General features: G+C 45.4%; 2 protein-coding genes across 17 annotated transcripts in view; one reads left to right on the top strand and one right to left on the bottom strand.

Moving 5' to 3' along the window:
• mcf2l2 (MCF.2 cell line derived transforming sequence-like 2) overlaps positions 1–23,677 on the bottom strand; it is a 61,630-nt gene that overhangs the window by 24,589 nt on the left and 13,364 nt on the right. For 13 of the 14 annotated variants that reach the window (XM_081708619.1, XM_026996293.3, XM_081708615.1 and 10 more), the window contains exons 3-15: positions 22,254–22,368; positions 21,876–21,966; positions 19,463–19,582; positions 18,709–18,825; positions 17,156–17,305; positions 16,930–17,054; positions 14,632–14,746; positions 14,142–14,261; positions 13,217–13,408; positions 11,771–11,962; positions 11,095–11,272; positions 10,423–10,523; positions 10,213–10,301 (exon numbers count right to left, since the gene is read on the bottom strand). In XM_081708619.1, the coding sequence (XP_081564745.1) occupies positions 10,213–10,301; positions 10,423–10,523; positions 11,095–11,272; positions 11,771–11,962; positions 13,217–13,408; positions 14,142–14,261; positions 14,632–14,746; positions 16,930–17,054; positions 17,156–17,305; positions 18,709–18,825; positions 19,463–19,582; positions 21,876–21,966; positions 22,254–22,368 (1,705 nt within the window). The remainder of the gene's footprint in view (positions 1–10,212; positions 10,302–10,422; positions 10,524–11,094; positions 11,273–11,770; positions 11,963–13,216; positions 13,409–14,141; positions 14,262–14,631; positions 14,747–16,929; positions 17,055–17,155; positions 17,306–18,708; positions 18,826–19,462; positions 19,583–21,875; positions 21,967–22,253; positions 22,369–23,677) is intronic. The other variant, XM_026996276.3, reaches the window with a different exon arrangement.
• Positions 1,159–10,206, top strand: b3gnt5a (UDP-GlcNAc:betaGal beta-1,3-N-acetylglucosaminyltransferase 5a). Of its 3 annotated transcripts, XM_081708621.1 has the most exons (3): positions 1,159–1,329; positions 8,002–9,232; positions 9,527–10,206. In XM_081708621.1, exons 2-3 carry the CDS (start codon positions 8,210–8,212, stop codon positions 9,536–9,538), a joined length of 1,035 nt encoding a protein of 344 aa, XP_081564747.1. In that variant the 5' UTR covers positions 1,159–1,329; positions 8,002–8,209; the 3' UTR covers positions 9,539–10,206. The 3 variants fall into 3 exon arrangements, with proteins under 3 accessions (XP_081564747.1, XP_026852126.2, XP_035379306.1); XM_026996325.3 differs by lacking the exon at positions 9,527–10,206 and having other exon boundaries at positions 1,162–1,329; positions 8,002–9,511; XM_035523413.2 differs by lacking the exon at positions 9,527–10,206 and having other exon boundaries at positions 1,184–1,310; positions 8,002–9,511.

Raw genomic sequence — 23,677 nt, forward strand, 5'->3', positions numbered from 1 at the left:
ATACAAAGGTGCTCACCGCCTGGCCCTCAGGACTGTGCTCACATTCTGGATTAGACCTGCTCATTGCTGACAGGGAATCAGATGACATCAGAATGTCCTGCCACTGCAAGTAGATTAACCCATCCTGCCATAGTCTTTCCCAAATTCCCTTTACTGCAGTGGATGCAGGAACAGCTCACCCGCCCTAGACCCCCAGGAGTAGCCGAGACCCCCACACCTACGCTAGACTGGATACATGGACTAAACATAACATAACAACACTTGGACTGGTTATCAGCTGGCGTGTCCAAGGTGGACGGTTCCCTCCTGAGTCTTGGTCCCCTCTAGGTTTCTGCTATAACTCCTCCCCACTGTGACCAACCGCTTGCTCATTGGAGATCTGGACCCAAACAGTAGAGAGACACCCGATGTGACACCCCATGTTGTACTGACACAGCACTGTTCACATTTGACTTTGACAAGTTTGAGCCTATTGTTGTTTCGCCATTTCTCAAATCAGCCGGAGTCTCAGAAGCTGTGATAGAGGACCTGAGCTCAGATGAGCAGAGTTGCTCACTGAACTTAAGAAGAACTAAAAGAACAACAGATTGCATTGCAAGCAGAGAACAGCAGATAATGTTGTGACAAGTATTTTCAACATTTTAGTAAATGTCATTAGGTTTAAACTGAAAAACATGAATTCCATCTAAAAACATTTAAAAATAGCATATTATTATTATTATTATTATTATTATTATTATTAATAATAATAATAATAATAATAATAATAACTTTATATCTAAATATAAAAAATTCTTTGTGCAGTTTTGTTGATTATTTAAACATCATTTCAATTAATGTTCAAAACATCTTTCCGTCTCGTTAGAGGCGTCCCATTCTCATTCTCAACTAACAGTGTGATAGCTCACAAATTTCTGAACATCATGTTTCATGTGCATAACAGAGTTCCTCTTCTTTTCAGTACAGTGTGTGTGTGAGAAATTTGGAGAGAACAGGCATTTGTCTCCCTCCAGCTCATCACGGTTCCCTCCTCCACGAACAATCTGCCCCGGCTGACCGTGACTCTCCGGTATCTGCGTACATGATTCACGTGTCACAAACTCCAGGGATGACCGAGTTGCGCTCATCAGGGGCAGGGCTATCTCATCTGCCCCGCCCCAGCCAGACAAACTCTATACGCTCTTCAGTTCCTCCCGGGCTAAAGAAAAACTGCTCAGGCAAGTTTCATGTTAACCGGCACTTTCAGCTGATAGCAAGCAGACACAGCTTGCGGTGTACAGAGAAGAACTGAAGGTTTCCACTCACAGAGGGTAAGCGGCTTAAACACGGGTAAGTCCCATTACATCGAGGGAGGTGAAACGTGACTTTTATCACATCAGAAAATTTACACAGAACCAAACTAAAACACCAGAGGATTCTTGTTTTGAGTGAACACATGAACCGGTTTGAAGCTCGCCGGGACGGACGCAGCCACCTGTACGCTGGCTACCTGGCCGTCTTTTCATACGTGTGTCATTCTTTCGGAAACGGGTCTGGCTTTACTGTGTATAGGTGTGAACGGGACGGTTTTACAGAGAACAGTGATGTGAACAGTGTCAGCACAATCTTTTCCGCCCACCTCAGCTCAGCTGTGTCTAAGACGCCTTTAAGCATGGCAGAAATGGGTCATATAACTACAACCCCTGACAACACGCAAACATTGAGGCGTTGGAGCTGAGTGTGAGCTTTTCATTAGTGGATGTGTAGATTGAGAAGCTCCAGCTTCCACCCTGGTCCTTCACTTAAAACCTCAGCTTGCTTCAGTCACACGCGCTGGTCAATAAGCTGTTTTGTTGACGGAACTCTCGTCAAGCTATAATTTCATACGTTTAATAATTTAATCATTAGGCCACGTTGCACGGCTCACAGTCTCAAAGAAGGAACGTTAAAAATCTAAGCGTGATTGTGTGTCAGGGGAAGTACTGCCCTGAACTGACAGTTATACAAATACATAAGGATATATGTTTAACTCTTAGCTGGCAATGCAATGGTGTAATGTGCTACAACACATGATTTGTAATGCAAATAGAATGCAACACTGATAATGTCTTCTACAGTATAGTGACTCATGCAAGCTTCTAAAATTTTTCAAGCACTACGAAGTGTTATAAGGATGTAAAACTAGATATAACACACAAATCAGAAGTAATAATAGCTATTCTGTTTGTCTCAGCTTGAAATCTCACAGCGTCTTTGGCATACACACACTCCTCATGTAGAGAGAAATACTCGCAGTGTGTTACCCTGCAGTACATAACACAGTCAGCGCTTAGGTGCACACATACCCTTGTTCTGATAAACACGTGAATCGACAAGATCGTCTGCCGGACGCCTTAAATGTAAAAGTGTATGTCCTCAATTTTCATTTTCCACTTTGTTAGTATGTTGACTCCTGCAGGACTAGAGAGGATGGTAAAGAAGTGGACCTCCTGATTCACTGTGGAACTGCATACTTGTGTCCACTAAAAGCAAACTGAACAGGGTGCAGCAAATACACAAAGAGGAAAAAATGACCTGATTCAACAGGCTGCGTAGTTGGCACCTCTACTTCAAACATCAAGCCCCGGAACCGTATTCCCACAGACAGTCCGAGCTCACTGGACAGCTGGGTATTTGTTCTCTAAAGAATGGGTCCTTAGCTTTGTCGGTCTGTTATGGGCTAATGTGAGCATTTCAGTTCTGATGAGTTTTGTGTAAAGTGCAGTTTTATTGAATGTGTGAGAGACGTGAGATGTGTGAAATGTGTGTTTGTTAAAGTTTGTAATGGGTTCTTCAGTTTAAAATCGTTTCCAGAGATTTTATACCAGTAAACATTAATAGAAATACACGCAGGCTCTAAATGAGAATGGAGGAAGTGTGGGTTCAGACAGCCCCAAATGAAAAATGAATAAGTTCTTTAAACAGACAGTGTGGTTGTGAAGACACATGATGCCCATTGCTACTGACACAAGGCAGTTTAGCTGGTGCTTCTCCGGTGGCAGGGCTTGGGCAGGACTTGTGGCTATAATGATCGTTTTTGTCATGAGTGGGTGCACAGTCTGCAGAGTTTCTGATGCGCTTGGCACTTTAAACTCTTCACTGTTTAACAAAGAGCTGAGCTGCTATTTTGCTGTACACCCAGTGTACAGAACTCTAACCCTAACTAACAGGAACCCTAACCCTAACCCAGTATACAGAACTCTATCCCTATCCCTAACTAACAGGAACCTTATCCATAACCCTAACTAACAGGAACCCTATCCCTAACCCTAACTAACAGGAACCCTAACCCTAACTAACAGGAACCCTAACCCTAACCCTAACTAACAGGAACCCTAACCCTAACTAACAGGAACCCTAACCCTAACCCTAACTAACAGGAACCCTATCCCTAACCCTAACTAACAGGAACCTTATCCCTAACCCTAACTAACAGGAACCCTATCCCTAACCCTAACTAACAGGAACCTTATCCCTAACCCTAACTAACAGGAACCTTATCCCTAACCCTAACTAACAGGAACCCTATCCCTAACCCTAACTAACAGGAACCTTATCCCTAACCCTAACTAACAGGAACCTTATCCCTAACCCTAACTAACAGGAACCCTATCCCTAACCCTAACTAACAGGAACCTTATCCCTAACCCTAACTAACAGGAACCTTATCCCTAACCCTAACTAACAGGAACCCTATCCCTAACCCTAACTAACAGGAACCCTAACCCTAACTAACAGGAACCCTAACCCTAACTAACAGGAACCCTATCCCTAACCCTAACTAACAGGAACCTTATCCCTAACCCTAACTAACAGGAACCCTAACCCTAACCAACAGGAACCCTATCCCTAACCCTAACTAACAGGAACCCTATCCCTAACTAACAGGAACCTTATCCCTAACCCTAACTAACAGGAACCTTATCCCTAACCTTAACTAACAGGAACCCTAACCCTAACCCTAACTAACAGGAACCCTAACCCTAACTAACAGGAACCCTATCCCTAACCCTAACTAACAGGAACCTTATCCCTAACCCTAACTAACAGGAACCCTATCCCTAACCCTAACTAACAGGAACCCCATCCCTAACCCTAACTAACAGGAACCCTATCCCTAACCCTAACTAACAGGAACCCTAACCCTAACCCTAACTAACAGGAACCCTAACCCTAACTAACAGGAACCCTATCCCTAACCCTAACTAACAGGAACCTTATCCCTAACCCTAACTAACAGGAACCCTATCCCTAACCCTAACTAACAGGAACCCTAACCCTAACCAACAGGAACCCTATCCCTAACCCTAACTAACAGGAACCTTATCCCTAACCCTAACTAACAGGAACCCTATCCCTAACCCTAACTAACAGGAACCCCATCCCTAACCCTAACTAACAGGAACCCTATCCCTAACCCTAACTAACAGGAACCCTAACCCTAACCCTAACTAACAGGAACCCTAACCCTAACTAACAGGAACCCTATCCCTAACCCTAACTAACAGGAACCTTATCCCTAACCCTAACTAACAGGAACCCTATCCCTAACCCTAACTAACAGGAACCCTAACCCTAACCAACAGGAACCCTATCCCTAACCCTAACTAACAGGAACCCTATCCCTAACTAACAGGAACCTTATCCCTAACCCTAACTAACAGGAACCTTATCCCTAACCTTAACTAACAGGAACCCTAACCCTAACCCTAACTAACAGGAACCCTAACCCTAACTAACAGGAACCCTATCCCTAACCCTAACTAACAGGAACCTTATCCCTAACCCTAACTAACAGGAACCCTATCCCTAACCCTAACTAACAGGAACCCCATCCCTAACCCTAACTAACAGGAACCCTATCCCTAACCCTAACTAACAGGAACCCTAACCCTAACCCTAACTAACAGGAACCCTAACCCTAACTAACAGGAACCCTATCCCTAACCCTAACTAACAGGAACCCCATCCCTAACCCTAACTAACAGGAACCCTATCCCTAACCCTAACTAACAGGAACCCTAACCCTAACCCTAACTAACAGGAACCCTAACCCTAACTAACAGGAACCCTATCCCTAACCCTAACTAACAGGAACCTTATCCCTAACCCTAACTAACAGGAACCCTATCCCTAACCCTAACTAACAGGAACCCTAACCCTAACCAACAGGAACCCTATCCCTAACCCTAACTAACAGGAACCCTATCCCTAACTAACAGGAACCTTATCCCTAACCCTAACTAACAGGAACCTTATCCCTAACCTTAACTAACAGGAACCCTAACCCTAACCCTAACTAACAGGAACCCTAACCCTAACTAACAGGAACCCTATCCCTAACCCTAACTAACAGGAACCTTATCCCTAACCCTAACTAACAGGAACCCTATCCCTAACCCTAACTAACAGGAACCCCATCCCTAACCCTAACTAACAGGAACCCTATCCCTAACCCTAACTAACAGGAACCCTAACCCTAACCCTAACTAACAGGAACCCTAACCCTAACTAACAGGAACCCTATCCCTAACCCTAACTAACAGGAACCTTATCCCTAACCCTAACTAACAGGAACCCTAACCCTAACCAACAGGAACCCTATCCCTAACCCTAACTAACAGGAACCCTATCCCTAACTAACAGGAACCTTATCCCTAACCCTAACTAACAGGAACCTTATCCCTAACCTTAACTAACAGGAACCCTAACCCTAACCCTAACTAACAGGAACCCTAACCCTAACTAACAGGAACCCTATCCCTAACCCTAACTAACAGGAACCTTATCCCTAACCCTAACTAACAGGAACCCTATCCCTAACCCTAACTAACAGGAACCCTAACCCTAACTAACAGGAACCCTAACCCTAACTAACAGGAACCCTATCCCTAACCCTAACCAACAGGAACCCTATCCCTAACCCTAACTAACAGGAACCCTATCCCTAACCTTAACTAACAGGAACCCTAACCCTAACTAACAGGAACCCTAACCCTAACTAACAGGAACCCTATCCCTAACCCTAACCAACAGGAACCCTATCCCTAACCCTAACTAACAGGAACCTTATCCCTAACTAACAGGAACCTTATCCCTAACCCTAACTAACAGGAACCCTATCCCTAACCCTAACTAACAGGAACCCTATCTCTAACCCTAACTAACAGGAACCCTATCCCTAACCCTAACTAACAGGAACCCTATCCCTAACTAACAGGAACCCTATCCCTAACCCTAACTAACAGGAACCCTATCCCTAACCAACAGGAACCCTATCCCTAACCCTAACTAACAGGAACCCTATCCCTAACTAACAGGAACCTTATCCATAACCCTAACTAACAGGAACCCTATCCCTAACCCTAACTAACAGGAACCCTATCCCTAACCCTAACTAACAGGAACCCTATCCCTAACCCTAACTAACAGGAACCATATCCCTAACCCTAACTAACAGGAACCCTATCCCTAACTAACAGGAACCCTATCCCTAACTAACAGGAACCCTATCTCTAAGCCTAACCCTAACTAACAGGAACTCAAACCCTAACCTGACATGGTAAACATCAGCCTCTTTGCCTTTTTTCTCCCTGTTCTTACCTTTTTGTGATAATTATAATCGCCATGATAACATCAACTACAATCGCAAACCAACCATAGTCACAAACTAACCATAATCGCAAAAACACAGGCTGTGTTACAGAGAAAAGTTAACAGGTTAACTGTAAAGGAAAAGACTTTGCCAGAAAAAAAAAAAAGTTTCAGGCCATGTGCACTATATATCCAGGTACCTGTAATAGAACAGTCTAAAAGGTTGAGACTAGAACAAAAGTCTAGAAACTTGAGACTAGATCAAAAGTTTCTCAGTACAACAGAATGATCACGTCTGCTCATTGTTTAGTCTTGTTTCTCTTCATTACAAATCTTTAGAAAACATACACACTAAACGTCAGGGCAAGGTCAGATAAAGGGTGTGTTATTCTAGACAGGGTTCACTGCATGTAGCTGCATAAACCACCCTGGAGTTAAAAAGAATCCAAAGCCCACTGTTCCTGATCAGGAAATGGTTCATGCCAACATTTATTCAAATGATGGTGGCATGTGCCTTTGGGACACTGGTCTAAAAGAAAGGCGCTTTAGAGAGGAGAGATGTGTGAGAGATGTGTGATATGTATGAGAGATGTGTGTGAGATGTATGAGATGTGCGTGAGAGATGTGTGAGAGATGTGTGTGAGATACGTGAGATGTGTGAGAGATGTGTGTGAGATACGTGAGGTGTGTGTGAGATGTGTGAGAGATATGTAAGATGTGTGTGAGATGTGTGTGACAGATATGCAAGATGTCTGAGAGATGTGTGTGAGATACGTGAGATGTGTGAGAGTTGTGTGAGACGTGAGATGTGTGAGAGATGTGTGTGAGATACGTGAGGTGTGTGTGAGAGATGTGTGTGAGATACGTGAGGTGTGTGTGAGATGTGTGAGAGATATGTGAGATGTGTGTGAGATACGTGAGGTGTGTGTGAGATGTGTGAGATATCTGAGATGTGTGTGACGTGAGAGATGTGTGATGGATATGTGAGATGTGTGAGAGATGTTTGTGAGATGTGTGACAGATATGTGAGATGTATGAGAGGAGTGTGAGATGCGTGAGATGTGTGAGCGATATGTGAGAGACATGTGAGATGTGAGAGATGTGTGTGAGATGTGTGAGTTATGTGAGATGTGTGTGATGTGTGAGAGATGGGTGAGTGGGCTCCTGGTGCCATTACAGCAGTTTGTGAAACACAGGTATCACCGTGATCACAGCTCCTTGCTGTCTTGGGGGCTTCTGGGGGAAAATAAACTATATATTCCCAGGGAAAATGTTGTGATATACATGATGCTAATTTATTCTCTTCCCGAGTTAAATGATGCCAAGTTGTTTCTCATTCTCAAGCTATACAGCTAAATATTTATGAATTCACTTTTCCTCTTTTTGCAGACTGCAATTACAGAGGTGTATGGGTAAATTCTGTAACACCAACAAGGACCATAATCCAGACCATAATCCAGATTAAGACTGATGCCTTTGGGTATTGGAGGAACCGCAGCCAGAACCAGAACCAGTCAATTTACTCCAGCACATATGGACTCCTCACCACTGGTTAACAGGACTTGATGAGAGAATCTGGGAACATTACGCCAGAAAAATGTTTATAAATCTTAGGAGGGTTAGGAAGTGTCGGATTATGCATCTGTTTTCCATGTGCTGTGTTCTGTTGGTGCTCATGGTTTGCTGGGAGGAGGTGGACTATCACATAGTGAGCCATGTGCAGTCCTACTCCTACCGCTACCTGGTCAACAGCTACGACTTCATCAACAAGAGCCTCAGTGTGACTCGCAGGGAGGCTGACAGTTCTGGGCGTTTCCCGTACCTCATCGACCACAAGGCCACATGTGTGGGGAATGATGTGCTGCTCCTTCTGTTTGTCAAATCCTCCCCCAAGAACTTCAGGAGGAGGCAGTCCATTCGCTCCACCTGGGGGAACCACACATATCTCAAGAAGGAACTTGGCGTCACTGTCAAGGTGGTGTTTGTCATGGGCGTATCTGCCAACCGGCATGAAAGAGGCGCGCTGCAGGAAAAGCTCCGGGCCGAGGACTCGCTCCACGGAGACCTGCTCCAGCAGGATTTCGCCGACACGTTCCACAACCTAACCCTGAAGCTGCTCCTGCAGTTCCGCTGGGCGCACGCTCGCTGCGCCCATGCCCGCTTCCTCATGTCCGCTGACGACGATGTTTTCGTCCATGTGCCCAATTTGGTGCATTACCTGCAAGGCCTGGTCCAGCAGGGTGCCGTAGACGTGTGGGTGGGTCACGTGCACAGGGGAGCCCCTCCGGTCCGCCGGAAGAGCAGCAAGTACTACATGCCTGTTCAGACGTACCGGTGGTCATCCTACCCTGACTACACGGCCGGTGCGGGCTACGTGGTGTCCAGGGATGTCGCGGAGAAAATTTATCAGGCCTCCTTGTCCCTTAACGCCCTTCTCCATATTGACGATGTTTTTATGGGCATGTGCGCTAATGTGGCCAGGGTGTCACCACAGGAACACGTTTACTTCTCCGGGGAAGGGAAAGCCCCATATCACCCCTGCATTTATGAAAAGATGATCACCTCACACGGACATGAGGATGACGTGGCATATCTCTGGCGGGAGGCGACCGCCCCAGAGGTAAGCAATGTGTCCTCGGGACTCGTAGGCAAAATGTACTGCACCACTGTGAAGATATTGCTGCTGTGTAGGCCTTTCTTTATAAACTCCTACTCTTGCAAAGCAGCCTTTTCATGATGAACTGGGAACTCTGGGAAGCATTTAACTTGTTTTTCATTGTTTGATGTTTTCACTTTGTAACTATTCCATGTTCTTTGTGAGAAATTATCCTTTGTAATAAACGGTGCCGATAAGCATGTACAATGCCATCCTTGTGTCCACTGTAATCCCTGTGATGTGTTTTAAACTAAACAGGAAGCTCCGTGATCACGGCTCATCCACCCTCGGCACAGACATGACCCAGGACTACTTCAAATTTCCTCATCTCTCAATATGTTCCTCTCAGACTACATTATGCCCTGCGAACAATTCCATACACACACTAGTAGATTGTAGATTTTCCACATAAACACTGGCAGATTTTCACCACTCTCCTACTTAGCAACTACTTTGTGGACAGGGAGTCTGTCTCTAGTATGTGCACGGGGAGTCTGTCTCTAGTATGTGCACGGGGAGTCTGTCTCTAGTATGTGCACGGGGAGTCTGTCTCTAGTATGTGCACGGGGAGTCTGTCTCTAGTATGTGCACGGGGAGTCTGTCTCTAGTATGTGCACGGGGAGTCTGTCTCTAGTATGTGCACGGGGAGTCTGTCTCTAGTATGTGCACGGGGAGTGTGTCTCTAGTATGTGCACGGGGAGTGTGTCTCTAGTATGTGCACGGGGAGTGTGTCTCTAGTATGTGCACGGGGAGTCTGTCTCTAGTATGTGCACGGGGAGTCTGTCTCTAGTATGTGCACGGGGAGTCTGTCTCTAGTATGTGCACGGGGAGTGTGTCTCTAGTATGTGCACGGGGAGTGTGTCTCTAGTATGTGCACGGGGAGTCTGTCTCTAGTATGTGCACGGGGAGTCTGTCTCTAGTATGTGCACGGGGACACTGCTTACCTCCTCCTATCACACAGACTCTCCTCACTCTCGCTGGGGACGAGGACGTGTGTGGACCCTCCTTGGCTCTCCTCACGCATCACTTCAATCTTAGTCAGGACAGACAAGATTTTCGTATAAGGAAAGGAGGGTAAGACTCAGCGCCGCAGATGCGTCGCCACAGATGGTCTGATTTGCCTGGATTCAAAGGAGCCGAGCCCTTCCCCTCACCTTGATGCCACCTTTAGACTTGCGGATGTTCCTCTTTTTAGTCGGGTCGGCCTCGGAGGGCTGCCTGGAGGAGCTCTGCTCGGACCCTCTCCGGTTCAGTGCTGGAGAGAAATAAACTCTGGGTCCAAGGACAAGACCAGGTCTCTTAACAAGGACACACAGTGCCAGCGATGCAAAGCGCCGAAGCTATTTCAGTACCAACAGTGCCCCTCGCGGAGTATACTATTAGTACTCTAAGTGTGAGTGAGTGAGTGAGTGAGTGAGTGAGTGAGTGAGTGAGTGAATTACAAGCCAGGTCCATGTGGTGCTATACATCTAAACACAACCAAACATATCCAGGCCTGTTGGCACTGCCAGTCTCCATAAATATCTTCATAAACACACATCAGACACAGAGGAGATTTAAATGTACAGTAGAGGGGATAGTACTATTTAAAGGTTCAGTAAAGGAGATAGTGCTATTTAAAGACTCAGTAGGGGAGATAGTATAATTTAAAGGTTCAGTAGAGGGGACAGTACTATTTAAAGGTTCAGTAGAGGAGATAGTACTATTTAAAGCTTCAGTCATACCAAACTTTGTAAAAACAGTGACAATTACAGATTCCATTAATAGGTGTAATACTAAAATGTCAGAACAGCGGGGCTTCTCACTGCCGTCCTGTGGTTACTCACTAGGTCCTGTGGGCCGTGGGGTTTTGGTTAAAGCGCGCTTGGGTGACGCCTCCGGGCGTGGAGCCACGGGCTGGACAGGCCTGGTCTGCTTAGCGGAGAGCTTCTTCAGACTCACGCGCCTTTTTCTGAACATCTCCTCCGCCTCCTCCAGCCGTTTCAAGGCAGTCTGTACTTTGACCTGGATGGGCAGAGATTGCAAAGAAAACTGTTATATCTCTGAGAACATTGTTTGTTTAATCACAGTTTAAATTATTTATACAGCAGAAGTATTCAGATTCAGCCAACATGAGATGCCCCGGCAAATGTGTAGCAACACTACCAGGTAATGTTTAAAGTCATTTGTCATATTAATAGGTTTTGTTATTTAATTTAATAACTAATACTATGTAGAATTAAATAATAAAACCATACAACAAAAGTTGCATTCTTGTGTGTTATTTGGCCTTTCAATTATTTTCTTAAGTAGAACACGACTTCAGAATTGATCACTGATGTACAAATATGAAGCATTCAAAGTATTCATTTTATCCAAATATCATGTATGATAATATTTAATTGTAAAATAATTTATGGTAGTATTTTATTGAAATGTAATTGTTGATTCCATCTGACTCAAGCGACACACTTCAGTAAACTGACCGCGGATCAGTTTCTGGATGTAAGGGAGGCAGCACACCTTGATGGGCTGGGTAAGGACTAACTCATTCTGGTTGTAGAGGTCTTTGAGCTGGCCGAGCTGCTGTTGCTCCGCCGTGGTCATGTAGTTCTCCAGCTCCAGTAGGGCTGTCTCCGCACCCTCCTGAGACTGACACTTGTCCACCGCCTGAGACGCCAGGAGATACACTCCGCACTCACACCAGTGATTCACCTGCACGCGCGCGCACACACACACACACACACACACACACACACACACACACACACACACACACGTACGGACACATACGCACGCACACACACACACACACGTACGCACACATGCACACACACACACACACACACACACACGTACGCACACGCACACACACGCACGCACACGCACGCACACACACGGACACATACGCACGCACACACACACACACGTACGCACACATGCACACACACACACACACACACACACACGTACGCACACGCACACACACGCACGCACACACACACACGTACGCACACGCACACACGCGCGCGCACACACACACACACACGTACGGACACATACGCACGCACACACACACACACACACACACACACACACACACGTACGCACGCACACACACGTACGGACACATACGCACACACACACACACACACACACACACGTAAGCACACATGCACACACACACACACACACACACACACACGTATGCACACACAGACACACACACACGCACGCACGCACGCACACACGTACGGAAACATACGCACACACACACGTACGCACGCATGCACACACACACACACACACGCGCACGCACACGCACACACACACACGTACGCACACACACGTACGCACACACACACGTACGCACACACACACGTACGCACACACACACATACGCACACATGCACACACACTTAGGATCTTTAACCACTCACTGCATTCATAAATTACTTTTGTAGCAGATCAAACATTTAGTTTTCTGGATTAACATCATATTTGTGGGAGAATAGAGTCATACTCGAGTTACCAGGATGCAATCAGACATCATTTCATTCATGCTGATCCCAGATCAGCAGCGCCCTACGGCCATGGTGGACAGACGTTTCCAGCTTGTGACATAACATTTCACTGAAGAGCTGTGAGTGCTGTATTGTTCTCCCGCACTGACCCATGTGCAGTGGGGCATAATGTGTCTCCCATCAATTACTCCCAACCAACTACGGATTTTAGCCTGGCGCCTGTTAAAGTGCTTTGTTTACATTCTCTGTGTTCATCACATTCCACTGTGAGCACTACTCCAGCACAACAAAATAACCTGGTGGAATGACACAAATATCTCGAGTGCTTTATCCATATCCAGAGCACTTTATCCATATCTGGAGCGCTTTACCCATATCCGGCGTGCTTTACCCATATCCGGCGCGCTTTACCCATATCCAGAGTGTTTTAAGCAGTTCTGCCAACCTTGTCTATGCCCGTGTGGATGGCAAGTGATTTGGACAGGACATCGTATTTCTTTTTGGTCTCGTTGCTGAAGTCGTCACAAATGTGGTGCAGCTCCACACACTTCGGCCGTATGGAGTCGACGGCATAATGACCACTCTGGATGAGCTGTTCTCCGTGACCAGCCTGCAGCTGGGCCTTCTCCAGACAATCCTGCATCACACACACACAGACACACGCACACACGCAGACACACCCACACGCATGCACACACGCACACGCACAGACACATGCACAGACACACACACCCACACGCACACATGCACACACGCGCACAGACACGCGCACAGACACGCGCACAGACACACACATCAGCAGGGGTACTGACACACACCCTCCCAGGAAGTGCTGCTAGTAACACACTACAGTACACCACCATCACTACAGTGACAATATACCAATTATACCTGCTAAGAAGAATACTTCTTATTAACGAATAACAATAAATAATAACATTCACATTGAGTAACAATGACAATGTGTAACGAATGCAATTACTCTAGTATAACTGTAATTACTGCAGTATTTTAACGCTACACTTTAACAAAGTTACAGGTTCTTCCAGGAATGTGGTGTTGGTAAAATATTCCAATATCCCAACACTGCTACAGTGTAATTATACCAGCAATTATAGTGAAATATAATGATTAACAATGTGTAACATCTGTAATCTTTATTATTCTGTAATTATTCCTTATGCATTTCCATTATATAAGTAGAGATTATCAGTGCATTGTTATAAAATGTTAGTACAATACACTGTAATTAACAGCACACCTGTAGGATTGGTTGTGTGCTATACAGTGTTTTCCCACTGCTCAGTACTCTGATATTGTTTTAGTTCACTGTGAAGTGTCAGGCAGGGAGTGGGAGGGACGAGGCAAACCTCCGCGCTGGTCTCCAACCTCCTCAGATCAGCCAAGATCTGCTCCACACCAGTTACACAGTCTCCGAGGTCTGAGAGCCACATCAGAGCTGCCATCAGGCTGTCCAGACAGGCTTTCACCTTCACGAACGCACACGTGCACGCACATGCACAAAGCACACCCACACACGCACCCACGCATGCACACGCACAAAACACGCACACCCACACACGGACACGGGCATAAAACACACCCACACACACACACCCACACACACACACACACCCACACACACAGACACACGCACAAAACCCATCCACACACACAGCCACAGCTCCACACACAGACACCCACATACACAGGCACACGCACAAACACCCGCACACGTGCACATCTTCTGAGTTTCATTTTCCACACATTCTCTACGTATAGTTACATACACGTATATTCTGGGTTTTCTATTAGAACATATAGTTTTGAGGGAGGAGGCACGGTGCATGTTGTGTGTACCTCTCTGAAGTCTTGCTCAAAGTGTCTGAGCTGTAAACACTGTTCCAACTTCACATGATGCTTCGACCAGAACTGTTCAAAGGCATTTTCTGTTTCGTCCAGCTGAGCCATCAACCTGGGGAACACCAACGTCACACTGAGGTGTTTAGAGCTCACCCGCTTACAACAGACAACAACATGGTAGTCTGTAAGCTGTGTTATTTGTTTAGTAATTGTTTAGTGTTTGTTTAGTATTTGTTTTGTGTTTGTTTAGTATTTGTTTCATTCTTGTTTAGTATTGCTTCAGTTTGGGCAAAGATTAATTTCATTAATGTAATGAATTCTTAATGAAAGCGCACAAGTAGGTTTCATGGAATTCAGCAGTTACTGATTTATTATTTATCACTGTTTGAAGTAAAGGAAAACAAACCAAATGAACTTCAGTGGTGAGGATATACACGTCCACTGGGAACTACGTAAGTGTTCACAAACAGACTCATTACTCTGAATCAGCCTGGGGCACATGTACACGCTGGAGGACTGGAAGGTTCTGGTGTTTGTTATCACGGTCACCTGGACTTGCCCAGGATACGGGCCACCCTGGGCTGAAAACAAAACTCTGTCCTGACACCCGGTTGGTGAAAAACACCCACTGCTGTCTTTATCTTCTGTCCTGCTCATACCCAAGCAGGGCTTTAGTCTGACAGTGTTCCTAACACTGAACTACCTGGTGTCACAGGAGGAGGCGGATTTGCTGGAGACTTCAAAGCCCTTCTGTAAGTCTCTCTGGACAAGGGTGTCTACCAAATGCCCTAAGTGCAAATATTTTACCAAAGCGTGTCAATGTACTACAACCTTCTGAGCAATAGGAATGCTTCTACCTTAAAAAAAAACAAACAAAAAACAAACATTAGCGTTGGAATTCCACCTTAAAAAAATATTGGCGCTTTAACCTTTGTTTTCTGACGCAAGCAAACTGAAGTTGTCACGGTACGGCCCCTCCCCCCCTCAAACGTCTGTGTGTGTGTGTGTGTGTGTGTGTGTGTGTGTGTGTGTGTGTGTGTTTGTCTGTGTTGTCATGCCCTCTCATGTCGTTCACCTGATCCTTGTTGTGTGTAATTGTCATGCGTGTATATGACTCGTGTCTTATCGTTGAGGTTGTCAGTGTTTGAAACTATAGCCTGCGTACTACATCTGGTTGTTAAGTGTGTCAATAAATGTGTTTCAACGTGCCTCATCCCCGCATCCTGCTTAAGCCTCCAAACATCACAGAAGCAATGAAGCGCACAATCATTAAATAAAGCACATCAGTAAAGTAAAGAATAACAGTTTCTTGCTCAAATGTTTTCACACCTCTAGTTCTTAATATGTTTTTTTCTGTGTGTTTTTTACTTTCTCCTGTGGCTAAGCTGCCATTCCCTCTGGGCAAAATGCCTCTAATACTGCAAATTCTCTGGGTGTTTATCATGAACAGTGTGTTCACAGTGCCTCGGTTAGGTTGAGGTTAGCAGTGTGACGGCCCGCCAACGTGTGTGACGGCCCTCCGACGTGGTCTCGTGTTTCCGATCAAATGACCATCATGTAGTTTCCTGCTTGAAGAATGAAAACTCTCTTCCAATATTTCCTAGTTAGATGCTGAATTCATCCTTCCATCAATTATGACTAAATTCTCTGAGCCGCTGTAGCTCACATCCACCCAAAACAGCAGAGCTCCACCTCCATGCTTCACGGTAGGGGTGAGTACGGGAGGGATGAGCACAGTGCTTAGTCAAGACATGACTGGACTTGCACTCATTATTGTTCATTGTTTATATCACACTGCACTAACTGTTATGTGTGAGTGCCTTATTATTTATCATTTGTGTTTTGTGTAAATAAATGTCGTTCTGCTTCGAGAGACGTTTGTGTGTTCTGCTCCTTGTCCCGCGGCACACAGGCAGTCACATACAGGCTTATGGCAGGCATTATAATGCATTAGACAATATTATTATTATTATTAATAATAATAATAATAATAATAATAATAATAATAATAATTTTATTATTTTTAAAACATACAATTCATATTCTATTATTCTATTATTATATAGAATATTATAGCATTATAAAGCTTTAATTTAATGCATTATAAATTCAGGATTCATACGACATATTAGCAAAAATATTCCTGAGACTCAGACACTAGCTGGCGAGGCCCAAGAAAAAGCAGGTATTCTCCCAGTGATTAACACGATCATTTATAGCGTAAATGTAATTTATAGTGGAAACAAAATGTGTTTTTTCATGTCACATGATTTACAGCTTCAACATGCAACAGACCTTTCGACCGTGGTCTGGTTGTCCATTTCATCAGGGTTTAGTACGTGGCTCTCTGTTTTACTGGCTTGGGCTTTAATGCAGGACAGCAGAGTGGTACCCTGATTCATGGCTAACTTGAGCTCATCCTGAAACGAAGACAAAGTATTAGTTTAGTTCGCTTCACGAGGCTTAGCGAGTTACGTCCTCTACAGTGGCCCGGAGGTTGTGTGCTTGCATGCTTGCCTACCTTGAGCTTGTTGCGTTTTTCTGTATGGGCAGTGAGGAGATCTTTGGTGCACTGCACATCGTTGGGGAGCTCGGTCTCTGATAAATCTGTTCCAAACTTTTGCAGCATCTGGGCCGTGCTTTTGACCGTCACAGCAAAGTTTTCAATGGCCTGAAGAAGACATACAGTCTTTTATAGTTCAGCTGTGTGATGGAACACAATAGCAGCAAAAGAAGGAATACTGAGTACTGACACAATGACACGGTACTGTCATGACACAGCACTTCCATAATGACATAGTACTGTCACAAAGACACGGTACTGTCATGACACAGCACTTCCATAATGACATAGTACTGTCACAAAGACACGGTACTGTCATGACACAGCACTTCCATAATGACATAGTACTGTCACAAAGACACGGTACTGTCATGACACAGCACATCCATAATGACATAGTACTGTCACAAGGACACGGTACTGTCATGACACAGCACTTCCATAATGACATAGTACTGTCACAAAGACACGGTACTGTCATGACACAGCACTTCCATAATGACATAGTACTGTCACAATGACACGGTACTGTCATGACACAGCACTTCCATAATGACATAGTACTGTCACAATGACACGGTACTGTCATGACATAGTACTGCCATAACCACATAGTACTGTCACAACGACATAGTACTGTAACATAGTACTGATATTGTCATAAAGACATAGCACTGCCATAATGACATAGTATTGTTATAATGACACAGTACTCTCATAATAACAGTATTGTCATTGTTTAGCAGTGACTGACTCAGTATGCATCAGTATGCGTAAATGCATTAACTGATTCACTATGCAGTGGCTGACTCAATTACTGACTCACTGTAACTCTGACACACTGTGCAGTGACTGATTCACTGAGACTATGACTCAATGTGACTGACTCACTGTGACTCTGACTCACTGTGCAGTGACTGACTCACTGTGATTCTGACTCTGTACAGTGACTGACTCACTGTGACTGACTCTCTGTGCAGTGACTGACTCACTGTGACTGACTCTGTGACTCTGACTCTCTGTGCAGTGACTGACTGTGACTGACTCTCTGTGCAGTGACTGACTCATTAAGACTAACTCTCTGTGACTGACTCTCTATGCAGTGACTGACTCACTGTGACTGGCTCTCTGTGACTGACTCTGTGCAGTGACTGACTTACTCTGACTCTCTGTGCAGTGACTGACTCTGACTCTGACTCTCTGTGCAGCGACTGACTTACTCTGACTCTCTGTGCAGCGACTGACTCACTGTGACTGACTCTCTGTGCAGTGACTGACTCACTGTGACTGACTCTCTGTGCAGTGACTGACTCTGTGACTCTGACTCTCTGTGCAGTGACTGACTCTGTGACTCTGACTCTCTGTGCAGTGACTGACTCTGTGACTCTGACTCTCTGTGCAGTGACTGACTCTGTGACTCTGACTCTCTGTGCAGTGACTGACTCTGACATTCTGACTCTCTGTGCAGTGACTGACTCTGACTCTGACTCTCTGTGCAGTGACTGACTCACTGTGCGGTGGTGGAGCCACTGGCTGTGACAGTACTGCAGACTGCCTCCCAGCTCACAGGTCAGCTGTCCTTTGTCCACATAACCATGTAGATCTGACAGGGAATTTAGCATTACAATCTGAAAGACAAACAGAAGCAGAATTCTTGAATTCTCCAGAATTTTCATCAATCCAAAGAGGTTTGATAAAAGAGAAATAACAACAAACAATATCAACCTACTTCTTTTCTGTTCATTTATTGTGATACATTTATTGCTCAAATGCTGTAAATGAAGTCCTTGGTCTTGAAAGCTGTCATCGTTCTCACACCAGCAGTGTGTGCTATAACCACCTGAACATCTGGCTACTGACTACATAACTAACAAAAGTAGAATTCAAGAATACTTTGCTAAGGTGTTGTTTCATCAATCTCACTCTAAACCTTCAATATTGAGGACCCATATACACCACCCACCCACCCACACACACACACACACACACACAAACTCCTCTGCAAGAAAGCAAGAACAGTTCTCATCACTACTAACATCTATGTACAGAAGTGATTAAAAAGGTGGTGTTGATAAAGGATATTGAACCCCATGGCCTTGCAATATACATGATACAAGTGGCAGCACAGGGAGAGAGAGAGAGAGAGAGAGAGAGAGAGAGAGAGAGAGAGAGAGAGAGAGAGAGAGAGAGAGAGAGAGGCAGCACAGTGTGCTGTTGGAATGTGCTTTATATGCCCAGGTGAGAGAAAGAGTTTCTGGCGCTTACCGGTACCTTCATTTTGAAGTCCTCCCGGTGTAACCGGATTCCGATGTCAGCAATCGCCCGTTGGAAGAACCGTGAGGGTCTGAGCACCAGCACTAGCTGCAGGTTAGCTGGGAACGCCCCCTGTTGGCAGGAGATCAAACTACACTTAAAAAAATATCAAAGCAAACTAGGCTTTTTTCTGTCATGTCATATAAGCTCTGATTTGTTTTCTCAAATCACCAGTACAGCAGCTGCACCGAGAGGTTTAAGCTACTGAATTTCTGCTTAATTGAGGTGTGTTTAAACCATAACCCTGTCAACTCCACCTTGCGTTTTGACCCTGCCCTTTCGACCCTTGTATTATTCATTTTGGGGACATTGATCTGCAGCTACTCTCCCAGTGTTACCTATTCTGTTCCCAGAGCAACAGGTGCTGAATAGCACTGCAAAATTAAACTGTTTCAGCAGTTGTCTTTAGGAATTTAAAATTGTAGTACATTTTAATACGGTAAAGTACAAGTTTTGTAGTCAGACAAACAATTGACTATGCGTGTTTGAAACTGGGACTTTCATGATCTTAAATTTAACTCTGGCTGGAAAACTGTACTCAAAGTATTTTGGTGTGAAATTTGCAAACCGATGCAGTTTCTGCACCTTCAATCATTTTTTGGGCTTTTTGGATTCAAGAGTCCCTGTCCTATAACACACCTGTCATCTGTGGCCACGCCCCCAGCGTTCCATGCCCCCTGGAGACTGAACACCTGTATGTTATCATATGCCCATTATTTCTATGTATAGTCTATGTATGGTGTGTGCTTTGTGCCTTCACACCATTTTATGACCATTTTATCTAAGTCAGTGTAAAATCTCTTGATGTTTGGTAATTCTCTTCTAATTAACGTCGCCTATGCAACTGTGTCTCTTTTTTCTGTTCCTGTTTAACCTTTAATGGTCATTTTTTCTGCTTCTGCCACATGCACATTCCATCGTTACGCACTAAACATCAGGCCATAGTAGGGTTAACACTAGAAGAACAGTGAGCTTCTGGTTTCACAATATGTAGTTGTCCTTCTGTCCTGTAAGTTCCTGGATCCTGGTCCAGGATTTCATGGCTTTTTGTGAACTCTACTAGACAGTGGTGTTGGTATGGTGAACTCTAGGAGATGATGGTGTTGGTTTGGTGAACGCTAGGACATGGTGGTGTTGGTTTGGTGAACGCTAGGACATGGTGGTGTTGGTTTGGTGAACGCTAGGAGATGATGGTGTTGGTTTGGTGAACGCTAGGAGATGATGGTGTTGGTTTGGTGAACGCTAGGACATGGTGGTGTTGGTTTGGTGAACGCTAGGACATGGTGGTGTTGGTTTGGTGAACTCTAGGAGATGATGGTGTTGGTTTGGTGAACGCTAGGAGATGATGGTGTTGGTTTGGTGAACGCTAGGACATGGTGGTGTTGGTTTGGTGAACGCTAGGAGATGGTGGTGTTGGTTTGGTGAACGCTAGGAGATGGTGGTGTTGGTTTGGTGAACGCTAGGAGATGGTGGTGTTGGTTTGGTGAACTCTAGGAGATGGTGGTGTTGGTTTGGTGAACGCTAGGAAATGATGGTGTTGGTTTGGTGAACGCAAGGAGATGATGGTGTTGGTTTTATGAACGCTAGGAGATGATGGTGTTGGTTTGGTGAACGCTAGGAGATGATGGTGTTGGTTTTATGAACGCTAAGAGATGATGGTGTTGGTTTGGTGAACGCTAGGACATGGTGGTGTTGGTTTGGTGAACTCTAGGAGATGATGGTGTTGGTTTGGTGAACGCTAGGAGATGATGGTGTTGGTTTGGTGAACGCTAGGACATGGTGGTGTTGGTTTGGTGAACGCTAGGAGATGGTGGTGTTGGTTTGGTGAACGCTAGGAGATGGTGGTGTTGGTTTGGTGAATGCAAGGAGATGATGGTGTTGGTTTTATGAATGCTAGGAGATGATGGTGTTGGTTTGGTGAACGCTAGGAGATGATGGTGTTGGTTTTATGAACGCTAAGAGATGATGGTGTTGGTTTGGTGAACGCTAGGACATGGTGGTGTTGGTTTGGTGAACGCTAGGAGATGATGGTGTTGGTTTGGTGAACTCTAGGAGATGATGTTGGTTTGGTGAACGCTAGGAGATGATGGTGTTGGTTTGGTGAACTCTAGGAGATGATGGTGTTGGTTTGGTGAACGCTAGGAGATGATGGTGTTGGTTTGGTGAACTCTAGGAGATGATGGTGTTGGTTTGGTGAACGCTAGGAGATGATGGTGTTGGTTTGGTGAACGCTAGGACATGGTGGTGTTGGTTTGGTGAACGCTAGGAGATGATGGTGTTGGTTTGGTGAACTCTAGGAGATGATGATGTTGGTTTGGTGAACGTTAGGACATGGTGGTGTTGGTGAAAAGCTGTGTGTACACACTGCTATCCGAGCCAGAGAGGCTTTGACTGAGCTCCATTTGTCCCGCCTGCGGTCGATGATGATTATGAAGCCGATGCTGGCCGCATCCAAACTGGAGAGAGAGAGAACAGGATAAAAACATCTAAACTGGAGAGAGAGAAAACAGGATAAACACATTCAAAGGCAGGACTGCCATAGACACATAAATAAGAGTTAACAGAAAGTGTTTGAAATTGTAAATCACTTCCTTGCGGGTGGGACAGTAACATATTTCGAACAAATGCAAACACCTCCGAAGGTTTCATATCCCAGACCATTCACTGATTATTTATTAGGAATCGCCACAATCTGAAACCACATGACAGCATGCACCAGAGGAAACACGAGGCACGGCAGCACCTGGGTATGCTGGTCAGATACGTGACTACGTTAACGAAGTCCTCGTCAGGCAGCTCGTTAAAGCCTGAGTATTCTGGAAAGGTGATGATGGGTGCGCCATCTCTGCCTCGTCCTCCTGCACATATTACACCAGCACACTCGTGAGACCCTCATATGCACTGTCATTCATAACATCATTTCATAACATCATTCATGTGAGCATAACATCATTCATGTGTGTCCCTTTTGTGAACAGAAAACTGCTGTATTGCATCACAGGAATGAGGAAACGTGAGAAGGTTTTGTAAGAGGAAACCGATTCTCCCCGTGACGTGCTGGGATATGAAGTCTCTGCAGTCTGCACTGACGACAATCACTGTAAGCGTTGTTGCATTATTGTAACCACAAGGGGGAAGAAATGAGCCAAGTTTCCTGTCCTAAGGAATAGAAACTTGAAGTCTGGATACTTGTGATTATGACAACACACCATTTGACTACCATGTAACTGCACAGTGAATGACTTACAGGAATATGAATCACCATGACGTTAGCATGCCGTGACCCTCACGGACCCCCTGTACACGGACGGTGCCGTGACCCTCACGGACCCCCTGTACATGGACTGTGGCGTGGTCCTCACAGACCACATGACCTGTCCATATGAATACTAGCTGTTCTTCTTTTAGCAGAGATCTCACACTCGTCAGCCTTATTGACTCTCCCGGACGGGCTTCTGGGGAAAACAGCCTTGGTCTGCACTCTGTTTTGAACTCACGATGCCAGCACATTGACGCTAGATGGAAAGTGATGGTTTCTTGGAGAATTCAGTTTTAAATATCCTGAACAAATGGCTCTATGTCTAATCAGTGGTGCTCTGTGTCATCACCATCTGTCTGCCTGAGTCTCTCTCTCTCTCTTTCACTCTCTCTCCCTTTTCGCATACACAACCTAATGGCTCCACAACTCTTATTCACGGCAGCATGATATCACCAGTGATACGGAAAAGTACAGAGGCCTCTCGACATGACCGGCACGCGCAGACCGACGCGCAGGTCACATGGTGCTCACAGGACCAAAGCGGAACACGAAAAGTTCAGAAAGGCTTGTCGACTGCTGTATCGCACGCTTGCGCAAAGCCGACCGGTGTCCTTGACTCACTTCTTCCAACCTACTGTCATCTGAAACAGGACGTTTGCAATGAGAAAGGCTGAATTGAACTGAGGTACGGCAAGAAATAGAAGTCTAAGGAAAAGGGCAAGAGGAAGTGAGTCAACAGGAAGCTAGCTCCATCCCCCATTTCAGCTCCACTCCCTGCTGGAACGTGCAGGGAGGGGTGTGGTGGGGACCACCAGGCCCCAGGTGGGGTGGCATGGGTGGAGAGGAACCGCAGAACCCCCCCGAGTCCGAGGCAAGTCTGGGCCCGGGGTCCCACCCACTGACATCAA

The sequence above is a fragment of the Electrophorus electricus genome, chromosome 26 (assembly GCF_041902795.1).
Source record: "Electrophorus electricus isolate QZ-2024a chromosome 26, ASM4190279v1, whole genome shotgun sequence".
NCBI classification, from domain to species: Eukaryota; Metazoa; Chordata; class Actinopteri; order Gymnotiformes; family Gymnotidae; genus Electrophorus; species Electrophorus electricus.

What these genes read in the sequence shown, in the direction of transcription:
- b3gnt5a (XM_026996325.3), top strand. Translation starts at nt 8,210, where the DNA reads ATGTTTATAAATCTTAGGAGGGTTAGGAAGTGTCGGATTATGCATCTG.